Below are 21598 nucleotides of genomic sequence, written 5' to 3'. Positions count from 1 at the left end.
ACGTCCACGTCACGTTGCCAATAAGGGCACAAATGTCAAATTACATACTCGGGGATAAAATTACATGGAAAATTAGGGACGGGTCATCACAATATATATATATATATATATATATATATATATATATATATATATATATATATAAAATATTGGAGAGTATAATTTATATTTTAATATTTTTAATCTTACAAATTATGGGTTTTATTTAAAATCTCGTTAATATAAACAATTATAATGTTTAATTTCTAATTTAAAAAATATAGTAACCTACATAGAAATATATTATTACATTAATGTTAGGGACTTTAATAAAAAAACTGAAAATCAACAAGATTTTAGTAAAAAAACATTGATAGCTATGGACCGCATCCAAAGTCTCAATTTCATAAATAACTAGCTACTCTCCTTAATTTTCTTGTGGAGATGGAGAGAAAGTGTAAGATCCCACATCGCCTAGGGGAGTGATCCTTAAATGTATATTCCCATCTCTACCTAGCACGAGGCCTTTTGGGAGCTCACTGGCTTCGAGTTCCGTAGGAACTCCGAAGTTAAGCGAGAAGGGGGCTAGAGCAATCCCATGATGGGTGACCCACTGGGAAGTTGCTCGTGAGTTCCCAAAAACAAAACCGTGAGAGAATGGTAAGCCCAAAGTGGACAATATCGTGCTACGGTGGTGGAGCAGGCCCGGGAAGTGATCCGTCCCGGGCCGGGATGTGACAGAAAGGGGATGGGCAAGGTTGCCAATTAACTCAATAACTTCTACCAAGTAGACCAAACATGAGAAGTTTCTTTATATTCACTTGCCAACCAAACAGATAGAAACCCACAAAATTAAGCCAAAATTAAACCCTAATAAGTGAGACAGTTACAGAAATTAACTTTAATGATTGAGCAGTGACTGTGCCTGCTCTCGCAAATAGCAATTCCCAGTTGCTGTTTAGTGGATCCAGTTTCTGAGATTGAATGTTTACATAAATTGGATGTAATATGAATTGAATTTGTTGACAATGCATGGAGGCGTACGTACGTAGTAGAAAATGATGGCACGTCTATCTAACCCTAAATCCCTTATTTATTAGGTTAAGTATACTTCACTGCCGAGTGTTGGTGCTTCTAGTCTTTTCAAAATGTCCAGAACACTTGGCAGTACGCCGTATATTATTATAATAGTGGACAAATTTTTTTTTCAAGTGTCCCTTCACTTATACAAAAACATATGACGTATATGTTCGTATTTCGAGCCCTGCAATAACAGATGATGCTTTGCAGCTTGCTTGATAGATTTAAGTCCTTCCATGGAAAATTAATAAAATAAAAGTTACTCTAATTAAATACATTATATATTGATATGTCAATGATTAGTAAAATGCTCTCCTGTTAAACTATTACCGGATTATGATTTACAGATCTCATGTGAAGTTATGTTTATTTTATAAAACTATAAATTAAAACGAAGTACACTGCAAAAATCAACTTGATTAATATTCAAATTCACATTATGCAAGACATTTTGGTATAGTGACGCTTTCATTAGGGTTTTGAGATGTAAACCCTCGTTTTATCAATGACGGAGCCACATGGAGGCCAATATAAGTCCAGACCCGTCCTACACTTTATAACAATTTCTTTTTTTATCATATAAAAACTAATTCCTTTTTTGGTTCAATTCATATTCTATATATACTAAAATCCAAATTCGGGTGGTACTGTTTTAGGGCAGTGTACTTTCCTTTTTGCCCCTGCTTGATTTGTTTAATTGCATTTGTGCCATGTTTCACACGTGTTGATCATCGTGCTCCCTTCTTTTTGTTTTTACTCTTCCGGACTCTTCTGGTGTATTTTAACCTGGTGTCCAATAGAAGTCTCTCGACTTCTTCCTCAGAAATCGCAGAAATCCAAAAAGGAAAAAACTGTGCTCTGCAACAGATTAGCGATTTCGATTTCGCTTCGTGAGATCTGTTCGATCTTTGCTTCCTCATCTGTTCAATCTCTTCGCCGCGCCATCGTGCTCCCAATTTAGCCTTTGACAGGTAATTAAATCTCACTTCTTCTCAACTACCCAAAAGCCAAATATTTGATTTTTTTTTTTTGGTGCTTTGTTACTTCGTTGTTGAAATTTGGTGGTGAAATGTCTTCCATTTTGTTCCGTCTCTTTTCCTTTTCATTTGCTCTCTCCATCTCTTCGTTTGTCTCTCCGTTTCGATTTTGATTCCGTCGTCTAGAAAGGCATTTTGGATTTTTTTTGGCTATTTTCCAGACACCAATCGCGCCGTTTTAGGTGTGTTGCTTCATCCGCATCTTATTTTATGTTTGGTTACCAAGAAATTTTTTTTTAATTGATTAGTGTAAAATTCAAGTCTTGCCGTTTTGTGCTGAGCGTTTTCTTAATTTTTTTCGTACTTTGTGTGTGGATGTTTGATCTGATTTCGTTTTTTGTTGCAGGAAACATTGGTCTTTGAATTTTAAGGTTTTATTGTACAAGCTTGCAAGCCCTTTCTGGGTGAGGTATATAATTTATATTTTTGTTCTTAAATCTTTTTCCAACAGAATTTTTAATTTTTTTTTTGTCCTGTTTCATTTTTGGTGGGATGATTAATTATTGGGGTTTCCTTTGTCTGTTTGGGTTTTTAGTATGGGTTGTGATTTGGTTGTTTTTTATTTCCAGGGAGAAGTGTTCATGGTTTATGAGTTTGGATTTTTAGTGTGGGTGTATGATTTGGTTGTTTTTTATTTCAGGAAACGTTGCCGTTCGAATTTTATGGTTTTTGTATAGAAGTTTGCAGGCCCCTTCTGATTAAGGTATATAATTTATGTTCCTCCTCTTATATCTTTTGTTGAACAAAATTTAAAATTTTTTTGGGTCGTGTTTAGTTTGCGGATCTATTTTCTGTAAAAAAAAAAAAAATTGGTGATAATTAATTTTGGGGTTGTGTTGTATATGGATTTTTAGTGTGGGTATATGATTTGGTTTTTTTATTTTCAGGAAGCTGTGGCCATCGTTTTTTGCCGCTTTTGTATGTACGGTTCCAGATGCTTGAGGTATAGAATCTTCAAATTGCTCACCTTAAGTAGACAGCGGCGTGCATATGTAGTTTATCATTGAATAATCAACCTCTCATCACTAAATTATCGTTTAAGTTTATTTTTAATTTAGTTCACAAATGAATCAACCAAGTTTTCCTGCCATATTGATACGAAATTATAAAGCAATGTCGACCATATTTTGTTTGTTTTTTTTTTTTCATTCTTTTGAGATGTATTATTCATATATATTATAGATGATGAAGAATAAAAGAAATTAAATGCCGCTTTTGATGATAAGTTGATGTTGATGACAAGTACTATTGATGATACCCATTGTTTCTCATCTGTTCTAATGCTGCAGGTATGTATATTATGTAACAAGTTCTCTATCAGTTTGTTAATATCCATAACCAATACAGGTTTTCAAACACTTACACAGGTTTGTATTTCAATGAAAAAATTCTAGGAAAAACAAAAGGAGGTTGAGCCCATCTACATAGGGAGTCGAAAGAAAAATTAAACTCAAAACTAGAGAATGAGAATGCGTCTGATGAAAAATAGGAAATGAACACATATAAGGTAATGTCACAAGGTGAGATTTCAGTATGAAATTTTCATTGTCATACTGATTAATGCTTTTAAACCAATTGGTATAGATTCTATTTTTAGTTTCTTTTGCTTGATCAATTTACATTACTTTTTTGAACCAAATGCAAGTTCCAATATTGCATTGATAACAAAATAAATTAATTGAAATTGAAGTTTTTTTCTGATTGAGAAATCTCTTTTTGTTTAAATAGTGTTACAAGTTTTGTCTTTATTATTTTGCCAATAGGTGGACTTAAAAAGGATCAAGTATGCAGGGGAATGGTAGGATCAACATATAAAAGGTAGAGATTGACTCTTTCTCTCATGTTAAACTTATACTGTGATGTTTATTATTATTAAATTTTGGAAAAATAATTGCTTATCATAACCTTATCACAATACTAAATAACAGGGAGAGAGATGAAAAATAGAGAGGAATCTATTTGATTGTATGTTTACTTTGGAGATTTTGGATAACAGTCATGAATTATGGTCTTAGTGCATCTCTATTTTTTTTCTTCACTTTTTTGCATACTGTTTATAGCTAAATGATTTTTATTTGGGTCTTCCAAATTTTTAACTATTACTCTGAATCTCTGATGAAGTTTTATTAATTTTTTATTCATTGGTTTCAAGTATGGCCGTTGACTATGTGAATTTTAAGTTTTGCACAGTTAAAGAGACTAGATGGTAATGTTTCATTTCTCTCTTTCTCCCTTCTTATTTTCTCAGCCACGAGTCTTAATAAGATACGACTGACTAAGAATTTGTTAATCATTTTAACACGTATGACATAAGATATTTACTTTTTATGATACATTTCTAATTTTTGCAAATTACTTACTTGATTTACTATTGTTATATGGTTGGCAGAATTTTATGTTAAGTGTGTCACTATATTTTTGTAATAGTTAAATTGGATGTAATATGAAGTGTTGACATAAAACTAGGCACAACTAATTATCTTTCACTTCTTGAGATACAATCATTGTTTGATTTAGCCTATAACTAATAAATCTTTAATTATAATTGGTTTTTTTAGTTTACTTGGATCAGAACTGATAACCGTATAAAAAGGCAGTAAAAATTAAAGTCTGCTTGTTCTGATGACAACTGATAAATATACAGGTCTGCACATATACTAGTTGATGAAAAGGTGAGCAATCATTACTTAATGATCTTAAGTAATAAACACTTAGTATTGCTCGTTGAAAATTTGTTAATTGTTTCAATGCATATGATCTAACGTTTCGTAAGAAACACTATCTAGGATCTTTATTTTTTGGGTCAAAAACACTATTTGGGATCTTTTTGTCATCTTTAGACATTGCTTGATTTTGTATTGTCAAATGATATATATTTTCATAATCATTGTGTTTGTATATTATATGGATTTATTTTTTATAATATTTAGTGTTCTATTCTTTGTATTAGATCTTTTTATACTTAAAACAACTTTTTTAAAGTGTTAATTAAAATGGTTAATTGATAGTTAGTGTTTGCTTATGCATATTATTATGTAGTATTTACTATGCACATGCATATTCATGTTATGCTATATGTAATGTTCACTGTTATTCACTTATTCACATGATATTTAACAATATTTTTTTCTTGCATTTTTTCCCATGCTGAATTGTCAAGCGACAATCAATATAAACGTATGAATTTTGTTTCTTCATTGTTAATCTACTGATGCTAGGGATAGTTTAAGCTTCTACATTCTTAACATTTTTCATATTTGACTTGCAGGATTAGTGTCAATGTACACATTTCCGCAACTATTTGTTTTGTCTTTTTCCCTCACTCTGTATAATTTTAGTTAAATTGAACTACTTTTTAAAACTTGAGATTTTACTGAAGTGCCAAGAACTTAGTTAAATGAAAGTTTACTTTGGTTTGATGACATTTACATGATTATTAGGTCCACAATCATTAGATGCATTATCTTTTGTATGTTTTAATCATAATTTGTCATAAAATTTTCAATCCCGCAGCAACAAGCAAGTGACACTTCCCGCAACAGCGCGGGTCACACTTTCTAGTAAAAGCTAATTCCCCATATGATCAAGCAATTCGAATGTCTAGCCTGATCCATCTGTAATATTTGCTCAGGGTTTCAAGAGTACTGAAAGTATTCTAAATGCTCAGAAAGAAAGAAAGAAAGTAAGAAAGAAATAATAATACTTCAGTATTATAATTTATTGGTATTTCTCTTCATTTGAATGTGAGAGGTTTTAGATTCGATTATCGTCAAATGCAAATTTGAACTACATTATTATTAGCCCATTGTAAGACATAACTATCCCACCACCTCTTAATGTAGATAATATCATTTTATTCAAAAAAAAAATAACCTGAACTAGTCCAATTTTGTCCTTAAAATAATTCATAGAATGGGTTGGCATATTAAGAATAGACATAGAGTTTGGAGCTAAAATTTGAATCTCTCTGTTGGAGATTTGCTCCGATGTATGTTGGGAGAAGTTTCTTACAGCACATTTAAGTAATCGTCAATCTTATCAAAAGAAAACACGATCCATGTGCAATCGGAATTCATAATCATTCATCAAGAGCAAAGTTTCCGAAACAACAAACCGGTTAGGAACACTTTAAACTCATCCATAGCAAGATACATGAAGATTACGATCAGCTACATGTTACAAATTCCCCACAACTCATGGTACCTCTTGAATTTTTAGTTTCAACTATTTGTGTATTTCATCATGTGAAGTAAAGTACAAGAGAGAAGCTCTTATAGAGAGCTCGAGAGTTACTTAAAGGCCAGTGGACAAAGCCTGGTAACAGGCCACATAAAGAACCAAAGAATAAACTAGCTAACCCTAATTACAAGTTTCAAGGAGAGCTAATACTAGTTACAAGTTACAATGAAACACAAACCCAGCAATTAAGGAGCAAATTAAGGAACAAGTAGAAAAGTGGCGGCTGCAACTCACACATGTGATTGTGAGTTGAAGAAGCAACTTGAGCCTGTACATCATATCCAGTACATCACTTCCAATACTCCCCCTCAAGATAGATCAAGAGGGTTAATGGATCCAAGCTTGCACAACAACCGTTGAAACTATGTAGAGTCTAGAGCTTTCGTGAAGAGATCAGCAAGTTAATCATGGCTTCAAGTGTACACAGTGTTGATGACATTGGTTTGAACTTGTGTACGAATGTAATGACAATCAACTTCAATGTGCTTCGTCCTTTCATGAAATACAGGATTAGAAGCAATATGCATGGCGGCCTGGTTGGCACAAAACAACGACATTGGTTCTTTGCTGGTGAAGCCAAGATCAAATAGAAGACTCTTCAACCATATGAGTTCGCAAGCTGCTGCTGTCATGGCTCTATATTTAGCTTCAGCACTGTATCTTGCAACCACGGTATGTTTCTTACTCTTCCAGGTAACAAGGTTACCTCCAACAAAAGTACAAAACCCAGTGGTGGACTTCCGATCAAGAGCATTCCCCGCCCAATCAGCATCAGTATATGCCATGATGTGATTGGACCCATTTTTCTTCAGGAGTATGCCTCTACCGACTGAACCTTTGAGATATCTAAGTATTCTCTTGACAATCTCCCAATGAACTGATGTGGGGGAGTGCCTAAACTGACTGACAAGGCTCACTGAGTAAGCAATGTCAGGCCGAGTAATCGTGAGGTAAATAAGTTTTCCAACCAAGCGCTGATAAACAGCAGGATTGGAGAGAGGCTCACCTTTGGCATCCAACTGAAATTTGCTAGCAATGGGAGTGCGAGCTGGTTTACACTCAAGCATGTGTGCTTCATCAAGAAGATCAACTACATACTTCCTTTGATTTAAGAATAACCCCTTGGAAGAAGTGGCCATCTCAATGCCAAGGAAGTATTTCAAGACTCCTAAGTCTTTAATGGAAAATTGTTGATGTAGTGAGCACTTAAGAGCCTGGATTTCATTCACATTGTCCCCCATAAGTATAAGATCATCAACATATATAAGCACAACAAGCTTGCCTAGGACATAACTGCGAACAAATAGGGATGAGTCAGCATGACTTCGTTTGAACCTTGCAGCTTCAAGAACTGAGCTCAGTTTGGAATACCAAGCTCAAGAAGATTGTTTGAGTCCATATATAGCCTTATGGAGCTTGCAAACTTTGTGAGGTTCACCTTCTCGTGGATGTCCATGAGGTAGCTTCATGTACACCTCTTCTTCAAGGTCACCATGGAGGAAAGCATTTTTTACATCCATTTGAAACAAGGGCCACTCATGATTGACTACCACTGATAGCAACACCCTCACTGTGTTCATTTTGGCAACCGGGGCAAAAGTCTCCTTGTAATCAATGCCATAGGTTTGTGTGAAACCACGGGCTACCAATCGAGCCTTGTGTCTCTCAATTGTACGATTGGAATTGAATTTGGTCTTGTATATCCATCTACTCCCTACAGCCTTCTTACCTGTGGGAAGATCAACCACACTCCAAGTTTGATTTTTAGCCAATGCTTTGAGCTCTTCATGCATGACCTTTTGCCACACAGTTGTACACGCAGCTTCCTGAAAACTTCTTGGCTTAAGATTGTTTGACAATTGGTTGAGAAATAATGCATGTGATGCTGACAATTTTTGGTAAGTAATAGCTTCAAAGATAGGGTAACTTGCGGAGTGTGTAAGTACTCTTGTAACCTTAATGGAGGATGTCGATCTCTAGCAGGGTTCCTTCTTGCAGCTACCACAGATTGTGGAGTTACAGCTTGAGGTGCTGGAGCACTAGGTACTTCCTCACTGACCACCTCATCAATGTAGGAATTTGTGATAGAGTTTGGGGGGTTTGCATGAAGTACTCCAGGAGTAGACAGTGGAAAAGTGTCCATTAGACTCTCCCCCTGAGGTTTATTCTCAGAATCCTTGTGAAAGAAATGAGTGAGTTCATTAAACCTAATATCCCTAGAGACAATAAGCTTCCTAGTGTGTGAGTTATAACATTTCTATCCCTTTTGAGAACTAGAGTACCCCATAAACGCACATTTGACAGCTCTAGGTTCTAGTTTGTCACGATGAGTAGCTTGGATGTGAACATAACAAGTACATCCAAAGAGCCTGAGATCCGTCAAATCCACGGTTCTTCCTTTCATGACTTCAAAAGGTGACTTGGCATTCAACACACGAGTTGGAAGTCTATTAATGATGTAGGTTGCAGTGAGAAGTGCTTGGGACCAAAATCTATTGGGAACTTACATCTGAAACATAAGAGACCTTGTTTTCTCCAACAAATCCCTATTCTTTCTCTCAGCTACACCGTTTTGTTATGGTGTACCAACACAGCTAGTTTGATGCAAGATACCATGATTGCTCAAGTAATTGGACATGTTATTGGATGTATACTCGGTGCCATTATCTGACCTTAAGGTATGTAGTTTTGAGGAGAATTGATTTGTTATTAATTTGTGAAAGTCTTTGAAAGCTTCAAAAACTTTAAAAGATACACCCAGGTAACCCTAGAATAGTCATCAATAAATGTGGCATAATATTTATACCCATCGAATGACTCAACGCGAGAAGGTCCCCAAATATCTGAGTGTACAACTTCAAAAAGCTTGTTGGTTCTAGACTGAGATGGGACAAAAGGCAGCCTAGTGGATTTTGACAATTGACAGATCTCACACTCATGTGTGTTTTTACAAAAATTTGGAAATAACTTAGACATCACTAATTCTGAAGGATGAGCAAGACGTTGGTGACAAATTTGGTACTCTTGGGCATGACTTAGGTTGGCAATGGGTTCCTTAACAAGATTGAACTTCATTGAGAGGTAGTATAGACCATTTAAGAAGTACCCTTCACCAATCTTCTTCTGAGTGACTCGATCCTGAAACACAACGTTATGAGGAGAAAATATGGCAAGGCAGTCCAAAGTTTGCGTGATTTTTCCTATGGACAAAAGCTAGAAAAGAAATGAAGGTACGTAAAGAAATGAAGGTACGTAAAGTGTAGTGGACTCTACATCATTACCCATCAACCTAATTTTTCCTTTTCCTAGAACAGGTTCCCCTTTACCATTAGCTACAAATACATGAGTAAGATTAGTTAATTTTTGAAACTCATGTAGACAGGATGTTTTATTTGTTATATGATCAGTGGCACCTGAGTCTACAATCCAAAATCATGTGTAAGATGTACATTGAGAGCAGTGGATAGTGCACTGATAATACCTGGGACATTGTTGTGTGTTATGGTATCTAAACCTGACAAAATACCAGCAAATTTTCCAAGCATGGCCGTGGGGTTTTCCGTGATCATCTTTTCATTCTCAGTGGTCCCGTTCTTTCTTTGAAAAGGCAGCAAATTCATTAATCAAGGAAATTGGATTTGACGTGAAGTTTGCCATCTCATCAGCTGAACAACTAGTTGTATGGAGGGCTTTTGGAGCAAACCCTTTCCCATCTTTGATCATTTTCCCTTCCTTGTCAAACTTAGGTTTTAACTCAGGGTGTAAGATCCAACATTTTTCCCGTAGGTGCCCCTTAGTGTTACAATATGTGCACTTCCAGTCAGCCTTCTTCCCATTGAAAAATCTTTCACCAGAGATTTTGTGGTTGCTAGTGAAAGCCCTAGCCTCAGAACTAGACTTGGGCTCAATATGCATTACCTTTCTTCGAGTTTCTTCCCTTTGAACTGCATGACACACGCTGATGAATGATGGTAACTCTGAAGTCATTAGCAAATGACTATGAAGATCTTCATACTCAGCTCCCAAGCTTGTCAATAGTTGAAACACTTTATCTTCATCAGCCCTCTTCAAGAGCACAACGGATTCGGTTGTGTGTGGACGATATAGATCCAGCTCATTCCACATAGACTTCATGTTTCCAAGATGTTGAACGAATGATTGGTCAGCTTACTTTAGGTCAGCGAGGCTCTTCTTCAATTCAAATACACGAGCAGCATTGTTTTGGCTTCCATACATTTCCTTGACAGATTCCGATAGTAGGTGTGAAGATCCTGAGTAGCTGAAGAGTTCCAAAAATTTGGGCTCCATCGAGTTAAGAATCCAAGACATTACGAGCTGATCATTTGAGTGTCATGCATCAAAAGAGAGTGAGGTGGATTCTGGAGGATTGATGGTTCCATTTATGTACCCTAGCTTCAATCTTCCTCCTAGGGCAAGAGAGACGGCTCACGACCAAGGCAAATAATTGAACTCGTTTAACAATACTGAGCACAGCCGTTGGTTTGGATTGATCTCCTCGTGAATCATGTTGGTTGGTATTGAGGTTGAGGAACTTATAGCCTCAAAACCGAATGGATTGTCTTTTGCCATCTCAACAAATGATGAACAGAAAGAAAAATGAGCGGAAAGGAAAGCAACAGATGCATGACCCTATTGTTCCTGCTCTGATACCATCTTGAATTTTTAGTTTCAACTATTTGTGTATTTCATCATGTGAAGTAAAGTACAAGAAAGAAGCTCTTATAGAGAGCTCGAGAGTAACTTAAAGGCCAGTGGACAAAGCCTGGTAACAGGCCACATAAAGAACCAAAGAATAAACTAGTTAACCCTAATTACAAGTTTCAAGGAGAGCTAATCCTAGTTACAAGTTACAATGAAACACAAACCTAGCAATTAAGGAGCAAATTAAGGAACAAAGTAGAAAAGTGGCGGTTGCAACTCACACATGTGATTGTGAGTTGAAGAAGCAACTTGAGCCTGTACATCACGTCCAGTACGTCACTTCCAATATTACCGAGGATAACCCGGTTCAAGCATCATTAGAATTACATTTTGAAGAACAGACCCGACCATTATTCAATCTCCGCTGGCACAGCCCCTACAGCCACAATGCACACACTCGATAACCTTTTCCTCCCTCAGATGCTTGGGAACTCGGCAAACGCATGTGGTGGCAAAGTTATGGTCTCGGGGCTGCATGCATCTTAAACAGAAGAGTCGTTCGTAACCAGGCTACATTTCAAACACAAACTATATGTCATCACATGTTGTTAGATAATAGACTTCAGATAGAAGACACAAGCTATATGAGCATGCAATATTTTCCTTTCAATATCCTAATTAGAGTAACTGTTATCCAACAGTTTTACATACGACCTGCAAATATAATACGACCTTATTTAATATCAGACACTCAGCTTCAGCTATGTTTTTCGTACAAGTAACACTCGTACAAAAGAATACGATAGGGAAAACAGTTTTGGTTGGTTTTCCTCCATTACTTACAAAATGCTAATCTTAACACTCTCCAAGACTTTATGAGTCGATTTGCAGTAGTATGTAAATTTGGTTCTTTCTTTATCTCCTTTGGAAGTTAAGGAACTTGATGCCATAGGCAAACACAAAGCAGAAAAGGAGAACCCAACCGACGTGTGCGGCGGCGACGGCGGGAAGGAAATCATACTCAAAACCGAAGGCATCTTTGAGGAACATCTTCAATGGAATGGTGCCATATCCAGGAAGGACAATGTCAGCATTCTTGTCACCCAGTTGGGACATCACAAGGCCATAAAGTGTCCAGGCCACAGGGGAAGCCCAGTAGTACCACCTCCACCAGATTGGTATTTGCTGCAACACAGATAGACATTCAAGGTTAATGTGGATTTTTGAAACTATGGACTTTGATATAGTGTGGCTAAACGGAAACAATGAGCATCGATCGCGTATTTAGGGTTATTTAGGGATTGATTTGGCAAAAAGCAATTTTACTTATAAAAGATTTTGTCATAAGTGCTTCTTAAAAAAGCATATGGCAGGTGTTTCTCTAGAAACCGCTTCTATGGTAGACGTTTCATCCATCCCTGAGGCAATCCCAAATAGGCCCTTAATTTTGATATCACGTACCGGTCTTGGAATGAGGAAGCCAGAAAACAAGTTCCAGATAATGAGGAAGAATGACATGACAATGGCAGCAATCTGATGGCCTGGAGTCAGTGCAACGACCATCATGCCGTACATGGTGAAGTAGATGAAGCACATTAGGATATAGTAGTAAAACCATAAGAATTTGCTGATTTTCCACTCAAATCCAATCATGGAGTAGAGGAGAAGTGTATATATGAATGTTTGGATTGCAACATAGATTGTCTCTATAGCCACCTGCAAAAAAAGAAAACTTGTCAATCAAGTAATATGATGTGTGCAACAAGTCTCTGAGGAATTTGTCAATTTTATATATTACCTGAGAAAATGCATAAGGCAGTTCAGAATACATCCCGGCAGCTCTTTCACGGTAGAAAACTGTTCTTTCAATGGCAACAACAGATTGGACCGCAGAAGCATTCGTGGCTCCAAGGAAAAGCACAGCAGCAAACAAGGCTCCCAAAAGGTTCATCAGATCTTGTTGTTGGGCTCTGTTACAAGAAAACTTTCATTTATATTAAATAGAGATGCTAATAACATGATTTCGTCAATTATGCAGTTAACAAACCAGATCTTACGTCTGTTGTCCCTTCTGCCAGAAGATAATACCAAATAAGACACCGATGACAATGGTTATGAAGAATCGGATGGCATTGTACTGAGGGTTTCTCCAATAAGACCAATACATTTTCCAGAAACAAGCTTTGCACTGAATAGAGAAAGGTTGGGAGTATTTGGTTGGAAAGTAGAGATCTTTGGACCCGGGAGCTGGTGTACTAAGCTCTTTTATAAGCTCCTGGTTTCTCCTAAAAGAACATCAAGAGGAAGAGTGAGAATCTTAAAACTAGAAATCATAAAATACCCGATTGAGAAAGATATTACGACACTTACTTGTAAAGCAAGGAGTTTGCGTAAATGTCTGCAAAGTCCACATCAAGTTGAGCTTCAACGGCAGGAGCACTGACATCCAGCGTCCATGTAGCAGGATTACAACCATCCTTGATCTTGGTCACACCCGGGATGGCCTGTAGAAGGTTAAATATACGAGTCGAGACTGCATTAAAATCACAGGAAATGACTTCCCCACATGCATTTTCTTCTTCTGCACACCTCGTTTATTTTTGTCACTTGATTCTCCTTTGATTTACTCAATGTAAAGACTACAAATAAACAGGGGTGTGCAAGAGAGAAAATGCACGTGCGGAAACCACTTCTCTAAAATCACTAGTGAAAGACGTAAAAGAAATAAGAACTGAAGGGAAAACTCACTTCAAAATGCTCTACAAGCTTGTGAGAATGGCGGCCAAGGGGTCCACCATAAATGATTTGCCCTCCACGTTTCATCAGAAGTAACTCGTCGAAAGCTTCAAAAATATCAATGCTTGGCTGGTGAATTGTGCAGACAACAGTTCTGCCTGTGTCCACCGTGTTTCTCACAGTACGCATGACGATAGCAGCAGCCCTGGCATCAAGACCAGATGTCGGTTCATCCATAAAAATGATAGAGGGGTTAACAACCAGCTCCACAGCTATAGTTAGTCTCTTCCTTTGTTCTGTTGAAAGACCATCTATTCCCGGGAGGCCAACAAGAGAATCCCTTAGTGGATTAAGCTCAACCAAAGCCATGACTTCTTCAACAAACATCTATATCACCATTAAGGAAGAAACTTTTGGTACTCGAGAAGATTGAAAATAGGATTTCATGAAGAAAGGAAAGATTCCAGTGCAACATACCTTTCGTGTTTGTGTATTTACATCAGAAGCAAGACGGAGCCAGGCTGAATACAAGAGAGATTCATAGACAGTAACATGTGGAGAATGGATGTCATTCTGTTCACAATAACCGCTGACACGAGCAAATGTTTCTTGGTTCTTTGGATAACCAGATATGTTAATGGTCCCTTCGATATACCCACCAGTCTTTCTACCTGCCAATACGTCCATAAGAGTTGTTTTTCCAGCTCCACTAACACCTACAAGGGCTGTCAATATTCCGGGTCTAAAAGCACCACAGACATCTCGTAGTAATTGAAGGCGATCTTCTTCAACTCCATGAGTCTTCATTTCCTGGAATCAGTAATCGATAGAAGTGTATTTGTTGATCAAAATGAGTATGTAAAGCATCCGGAATAAAATGTCTAAAATGAATAACTTACAGAGGGCATATCCACGAAGTAGTTCACATGGTTAAACACAAGCGAAAGGGGTTGGAAGGGCAAAGCCATTCCTTTCTTTGGTGCATGATCTGAATCACCAACAATTTCTGAAGAACTTTTCACTGTCATTTCTTCACTTAACGACTTCTTTCTCTTTCCTCCACTTTCTTCATCAGATACGACAGCTTTTTCATCCCCGAGAGCTGCTTATGGTTTTCCAAAAAAGAAAAGGAGGGTGTGTCAGCTCCGAAACTTCATTCCGTTAAGAAAAGAGAGTAAAGCTTCAAAATGAGATGAACTTACGGTTCAGAAAAGTCAATGCTGCAATGAACAAAATATTGAAGATGAGAGAAAAACCAAATAGTGCTCCAATACATATCCAAAACCAGTATTCATCTGTGAAGAATCCTTTAGACTTGAGGAGGACTTCCCCGACTGTAGTTGCGTTAATTCTTGGATCTGTATTTGGCTGCAAAAGAAGATAAGAATTGATTAGATGAAGGTGTTTTTACGGAACGAAAAATCATGAACTGAAGACCATCAAACCACAGTGAGATTTAACTGCGCTCCATCTTTTGTCAAGGAATTCATTCATGACGATCGCATTTTGTCCATACATCATAGGGAAAATGTAGCAGCCCCATAGCACCCAAGGCTCAAGGTCATCTGTAAAGAAAAATAGCCTAGAAACTGAACAATCATAAAGAATTGGAAATTTTCAAGAAATTTGGAACAAATTTAAGCATGCTAACAACTTGCTTTAACTACATTAACATGGTAAAGTTAGATATAAGATCGATTACTTACTTTTGGAAACAATAAATCCTCCCAGAACGAATACCATTAGCAAGGTAAAAACACCAAGCGTGTTGGCAACAACTTGTGTTCTTCCAAGTGCAGCAATGAACCGAAAGAGGGATAGAGCCATCTGATGTATGCCAAAGAATGCCAATAACTGTTTGAAAAATCTGGAGCAGTGAAGAAAAAATCATGTGAGTTGTTAATCCGGAAAGATATAAATTTATAAGATGGAAACTGAAAATTGTGAACATTACTATTTACCTGCTAGCTGCTGGCGCAAATCCAATGGTGTAATAGGTAAGAATGATCCAAATCCCAGATTCCATGAACGAAAGCGGGATCCTAAGGACCCAAATTGGTAATCCGAAAGCCCATGCAGGATAAAACAAGAAATCTCTCTGCTTATAGAAAACAGGAAGTCTGAAAACAGTCATTGCCAGTTCTGCCATACCATTAAACATCACATTGATCAGACTGAAGAACAATGCTCCGAAAAATTTCCCTCCATCTTTTACTGTCCCCACAGGCATTTCTGTTCTAAGGAACACAGTCAAGGCGATCAATGACATTATCGTTATCTGCGTGGTCTTAAATATGTACACGAACGAATTGCGCTTCATTAGCAGCCACTCCCTCGAAAAACATGCCTTGAATAATTCCCAGTTTGAAATGCCATACTTCTTTGTGACCAATGCAGCCGGATGAGCTCTGGACTTCTCGTAAGGAACTCCGAGATCAGCTACAAGCTGTTGGCCAATTCGAAAAGAGTTGAAGGCCTCCACGAACTCAGGAACCGAAATATATCTGTAAGGTTGACCTTTTTTTAACCAATACTGCTCTTGGTCCTTCATGGATGTCACTTCTTGCAAAAAATCAACAACTCCTTTCCTCTCCGGGCACTTGAATCCCATGCATTCGAAGAACTCAAGGACACTCTCGCGCAGACCTTGGTACACGATTTGCCCTTCCGAAAGCAGGATTAGGTCATCAAAGAGCTCAAATGTCTCCGGCGCAGGCTGCAGAAGAGAGATGACCATGGTAACATCCATTATGTGAACCAATTGCCTCATGTATCTGCATATCTGAAAAGTTGTGGAACTGTCTAACCCTGTTGATATTTCATCCATCAGAAGAACCTTTGCTGGTCCTACCAACATCTCCCCTACACATTGTTCAATCAATTAGTCCCTAAACCATAATTATAAGAAGATTTGATAAACAAAATTAATAACATGGTGCGAAAAAATGTACCGGTGGTCAGGCGTTTTTTCTGGCCACCGGAAATACCCCTCCTCATATCATCACCAACCAAGATATCAGCACAGGTATCCAATCCAAGTATCTATAAAAGCTTATATACTAATTAGTCAGATTTTCCAAAAATCATAATCCATTTGAGATTTAAGGGACAGAAATAAACAGAGGTGTGCGAAAATCATTTGTCTTAAAAAATGAAGGCAGTCACAAACCTTGAGAACATAATCTGTGACCAAACTAGTCTTCTGGCCTGAGACTGAGGTGGCTTTCATGAATGCATCAATCTCGGGGTCTGGCTTGATTCCGGCTTCTTTCTCTCTTCTTGAGAGTTCAACCAGCATTTGGTATCGAGTTCCGACACCTAAACAACGTCCCGAGAAATCCAACGTCTCTCTCACTGTCATTTCTCCACAGTGAAGATCATGCTGACTAATGTAAGCACATGTTCTTCTAGGAACAAACTCATGTAGTTCATGGCCACAATATGTGACTTTCCCAGAAACCTGCTCATCATTTTCGAAGTAATATCAATAACAAAGCTTAATTATGCACACTAATTAAAAAATTTAGAGCGAAAAAAATCTCACTCTTAGATCATCATCAAGCTTTCCTGCAAGTGCTAGTAACAAGGTAGTTTTGCCTGCACCTGGAGGACCCAAAAGTAGGGTCATCCTGGGAAATTATCAAATCAGTTAACTGTTGAGAGCATTCACCTATGCACCCAAGGTTCCGAGTTCGAACCCCATCCCCAACACAAAACTAAACAGCTGATGTAATTTCATACCTGGAAGGTCTGACGATTCCACTGACATCTTTAAGTATCTGGATCTTTCTCTTTTTTGATGGAGCAAGCTTAATTAATCCCAGAACACTCTGCAGCTCAAAAAAGTAATATCTTGAAAAGATAATAATTTAAAGAAATTTAAAAAGTTAAGCAAGAAAAATAAGTTTTGCATAAAATTAGTTAAACCAAGAGAAATCAAACCTCAATGGTGTTCAAGGTAGCATTAAGTAGAGTAGGCAATGCTCTGCTCCCAACATACACATCCCCATCTATAGACAAGTTCTCATATCGGACTTCAATCTTCGGAATTTCGATCCCCACACTACAAAAATCACAAAAATTAACAAAACCCAAAACATTAAAACATTAAAAAAATCCTAAAAAAACCAAAAAAATATTAGCTCGGTTTGGTTTTTCTTTTTTTTCTTTTTTTTATACCAAAAGTTGTTTTTTTTTTTTTTTTTTTTTTTTGAAAAGATACCAAAAGTTGCTTTACTTTAAAGTCAAGTAGTAAAAATGTAATGGTAAAAATAAAATATTTTGTTTATTTTAAAATCAATAGTCTCCAAACAACAACTTATAAAAGCAATCTTCATGTTGCTTTCATAAAAAGTGGAGTTGAGTTTTTAATGAATAATTTCAATTCTTGTAATATTCTCATTAGTTATTTAAAAATGATATTATTTATCTTTCTACACACATTTTATCCCTTGAAGAATAAAGTGACCGCCACAACTGCCACCACGACCACAAACGGCATCACCACCGCTACGGTCTTCCCTAGCACAATTGTTACCTCTACACTCCAACCACCACACCCCACAATTTGCACCACCACTATCATACCCCCCAACATTGATGTCACCATCACCACCACCACCGCCAACGCCACTGCCACCACCACCCCTACTCCCATGTTCATTTTTGCCGCTATATACAATTATAAATTTTCCTATTAAAATTTACCAAATGTTTAAAAAAAAAAACAAAAACAAAAACAAAACAAAAGCAATCCCAAACTGACTCTTAATTTCCTAGTTTTTAAGAAAGCAAATATATGATTTTCAAGACAAAGTTTCGTAGATTAGGCCAGTTCACTAGGACAGTCCGTGACCGCCCATACACTCAAATTTGAATCCTCTGTAAATTTGAGTAGTTCATAATATCGCTTTCTACTAAAAAAGAAAAGAAAGAAAGAGTTTCAAACCTATCAGTTCTGTCCCTAAGGCTTCTCAAGAACCTTTCGTTATCATCTCCCACAACCTTCAATATACTCTCCACCAACTGCTTCCTGTCCTGCATTCCCAGCTTCGTCACGTCCACCTCATCAGTCACCACCCTCCCATTGTCCAGCACCCGCCTCAGCATCCCTCTTTTCAACCTGTCATACGTCGGCAGCCGCTCGATCGCCGCCCACCGCAGCTCCTCCTCCTCATCCTGCCGCCCACTCCTGTTGAACACATCCGGCGGCGCCTGCCACACTTCACCGAAACTTGTGGACGCCCAGCTCCTCTTGCTTCCCAACCCCAAGCTTCTCCGGCCGCTGGTCGACTGGGCCAGATCGTCGCTCACCGAAGTGGCCGCCATTTTTGATCTAATTCAACACAGCTTTTGCTTGTGTCCAACTTATCGATTATTTGCCACGTTGCTCATAAAATCGTGGTAAAAGGAAGCAACGACAACTGAGAGTTCGTTATATTAACTGAACTGTGCCGGTGCTTTGGATATTATAGCAAACTCAGGTGCTTATCTTTGATCTAAATTAACTCAGGGTCTTATAGAAATGGTGGGGGGTGGTGGGACTTAATCATCGTCGAGGAAACGGCGTGCCACGGTGGTCCACTGGTGGCAATAAAAGAGAGTGAGTGTGAGTGGTTTGGGAGATTTTTGGTGAGGGTTTCAATTTCATATGTACCGGCAGGGGATGCAATGCAGGTTTTGAATTTAAGAAGCTTCCCATGTGTGCTGATGTTGAGTGCTTATATTTAGAGAGACTTTGGATGCGGTCATTAGCTATCAATATTCTTTAATTGAAACCTTGTTAGTTTGTAATTTTTTATCGAGGTCCTTGAAATTAATGTGATAATTTATTTCTTTGTACGTTACTATATTTTTTAAATTAAAAATTAGAAATTTTAGTTGTTTATATAAATGAAATTTTAAATAAAAATCCATAATTTGTGGGATTAAAAATATTAAAATATAAATATACTATTGTGTGTGTGCATATATATATATATATATATATATATATATATATATATATATATATATATAAACATGGGTAAATTCATCAAAATTAACCAAAAGACTTATTGTATCAAAACATGGGTACATTCTTCAAAATCACAAAAAAATAAAGATATTAGGCTTAATAACATTAGTAAATTTTTTCGATTAAACTTGATATGGATACATTTTAAAATCAAAGAAAAAAGAATGTACCCATATAAGTTTAAAAATGGATTAGAAAAAAAAAAATTGAATAGATTTTATATAAAAAAAAAATGGTACATTTTACATATAACAAATTGGTATATTTAAGAATGACTACATTTTAAGATTAAAAAGTTTTACATGAATGGGTGCATATAATTAGCATGGGTACATTTAGCACAATAAAAAGTACAAATAAAAAAAAATATGGGTACAAATACAAATAAACTTTAAAAAATATGGGCGCAAAAAAGAAATTAATATATAGGTACAAATTAAAATTGAAAAGAAAATTGGTACAAATTAAAAAAAAATTACAAATTAAAATGGGTACAAACTAAAACTAAAAATATATGATAAAAAATTTAGTCATAAATATAAATATATTAATTGTAACATTTTTTAATATATTTAGAAATAAAAAAATCTTTTATTATTGAAATAATTAATGATGTTATTAATACCCAAGGACCTTGTTCAAAAATTGAAAATGAATAGGATTTTAATCAATGAAGTAGTAAAATGAAGGATGAGAAACTAATTTCTCCTTATATTTATTTCTTATCTTAAACAAAGCGAATGCATAATCTTGAGTGTCATACTACAATATAATGCTTTTTAATGAATTGAGTTACAAGTTATTCCATGACTTTGAGTGTTTTTAGTTGAATATATGTGGGTTCTTGTTCATTTTCTTAGATTACAAATTGATACTTACTCGCTAGCTGCAAGTGGTCTTGTTCATTTTCTTAGATTAAAAGATATCTGAAATAGTCATTATGTTCAACTGATTTTAAAATTAATAACAATACGAAATTGACTTTTAGAGCTCTAAACTTAATGAGGATCCTCTCCGGATCATTTTTGTGAGGATTCTGAGAATTCTTAGATCGTGTCCGTTCATCGTACTGTTGAGGAAAAACTTAGAGTACACAACTCTAATATAAATGTTGAAGAGACAAAACAAGTAAACAAATTACTTGTATTACACACACAAAATTAAATGTTGGAGAGATAAACTCTCGTTTTATCAATGAAGAAACCACATGGAGGCCAGGATAAGTCCAGATCCGTACTAAAACTTTTATAATTTATATTTCTTATCTACTACTTTTTACAATAAAGAAAATGCAGTTCATTAAGTAGTGAGTAGAATTTGACAATTACATCATGCCATGATTCAGAAACTTATGGCTGCCAACGACCCTTTGTTTTTCATAAACTCAGCTTTATTACAACCCTTCTACCAATTTGCTACCGCTTGACAATATATTATTATATTGCATGAATAATTGAATATAATGTAACGTCACTTTTAATATTTTTTTTTTTTTACCATATAAAAACTAATTCCTTTTTTGGTTCAATTCATATAAAAACTAATTCCCCATATGATCAAGCAATTCGAATGTCTAGCCTGATCCATCTGTAATATTTGCTTAGGGTTTCAAGAGTACTGAAAGTATTCTAAATGCTCGTTACAAGAAAGAAAGAAAGAAATAATAATAATTCAGTATTATAATCTATTAGTATTTCTCTTCATTTGAAAGTGAGAGGTTTTAAATTGAATTCTCACCAAATGCGAATTTGAACCACATAATTACTAGCCCATTGCGAGACTTAACTACTCCACCACCCCCTTAGTGTAGATAATATTGTTTTATTCAAAAAATAATAATAATAAATAA

General features: G+C 36.4%; 1 protein-coding gene, 1 long non-coding RNA gene and 1 pseudogene across 4 annotated transcripts; 1 reads left to right on the top strand and 2 right to left on the bottom strand.

Annotated features, from left to right (window-relative positions):
- The first annotated feature begins 1856 nt into the window (after positions 1-1856).
- Positions 1857-5544, top strand: LOC137730664 (uncharacterized). 2 transcript variants are annotated; one of them, XR_015954037.1, is made up of 6 exons: positions 1857-2030; positions 2443-2505; positions 2737-2799; positions 3279-3385; positions 3491-3603; positions 3860-5544. It is a non-coding gene; the product is annotated as an uncharacterized LOC137730664 (long non-coding RNA). The 2 variants fall into 2 exon arrangements; XR_015954036.1 differs by having other exon boundaries at positions 3491-3616.
- Positions 5545-9914: 4370 nt separating this feature from the next.
- LOC148692558 (uncharacterized) lies at positions 9915-10925 on the bottom strand (annotated as a pseudogene).
- Positions 10926-11015: 90 nt separating this feature from the next.
- LOC137745556 (pleiotropic drug resistance protein 2) lies at positions 11016-19432 on the bottom strand. Of its 2 annotated transcripts, XR_015954251.1 has the most exons (19): positions 18682-19222; positions 17676-17796; positions 17475-17563; positions 17278-17362; positions 16903-17193; positions 16685-16775; positions 15695-16595; positions 15440-15600; positions 15195-15298; positions 14936-15101; positions 14633-14835; positions 14211-14543; positions 13746-14120; positions 13368-13501; positions 13055-13282; positions 12796-12967; positions 12459-12713; positions 11841-12182; positions 11016-11567 (listed from the first exon to the last, which is right to left on the bottom strand). XR_015954251.1 is itself a non-coding variant. In XM_068485517.2 (18 exons), the coding sequence occupies exons 1-18, from the start codon at positions 19059-19061 to the stop codon at positions 11913-11915; spliced, it is 4359 nt and encodes a 1452-aa protein (XP_068341618.2). In that variant the 5' UTR covers positions 19062-19432; the 3' UTR covers positions 11643-11912. The 2 variants fall into 2 exon arrangements, 1 of the variants encoding a protein (XP_068341618.2); XM_068485517.2 differs by lacking the exon at positions 11016-11567 and having other exon boundaries at positions 11643-12182; positions 18682-19432.
- Positions 19433-21598: the final 2166 nt, after the last annotated feature.

Source organism: Pyrus communis, chromosome 12 (assembly GCF_041283825.1).
Source record: "Pyrus communis isolate YQ-2024b chromosome 12, ASM4128382v1, whole genome shotgun sequence".
Lineage (NCBI taxonomy): Eukaryota > Viridiplantae > Streptophyta > Magnoliopsida > Rosales > Rosaceae > Pyrus > Pyrus communis.
Note: the sequence above shows the minus strand (reverse complement) of the source record. Positions and strands in the feature narration are given on the sequence as shown.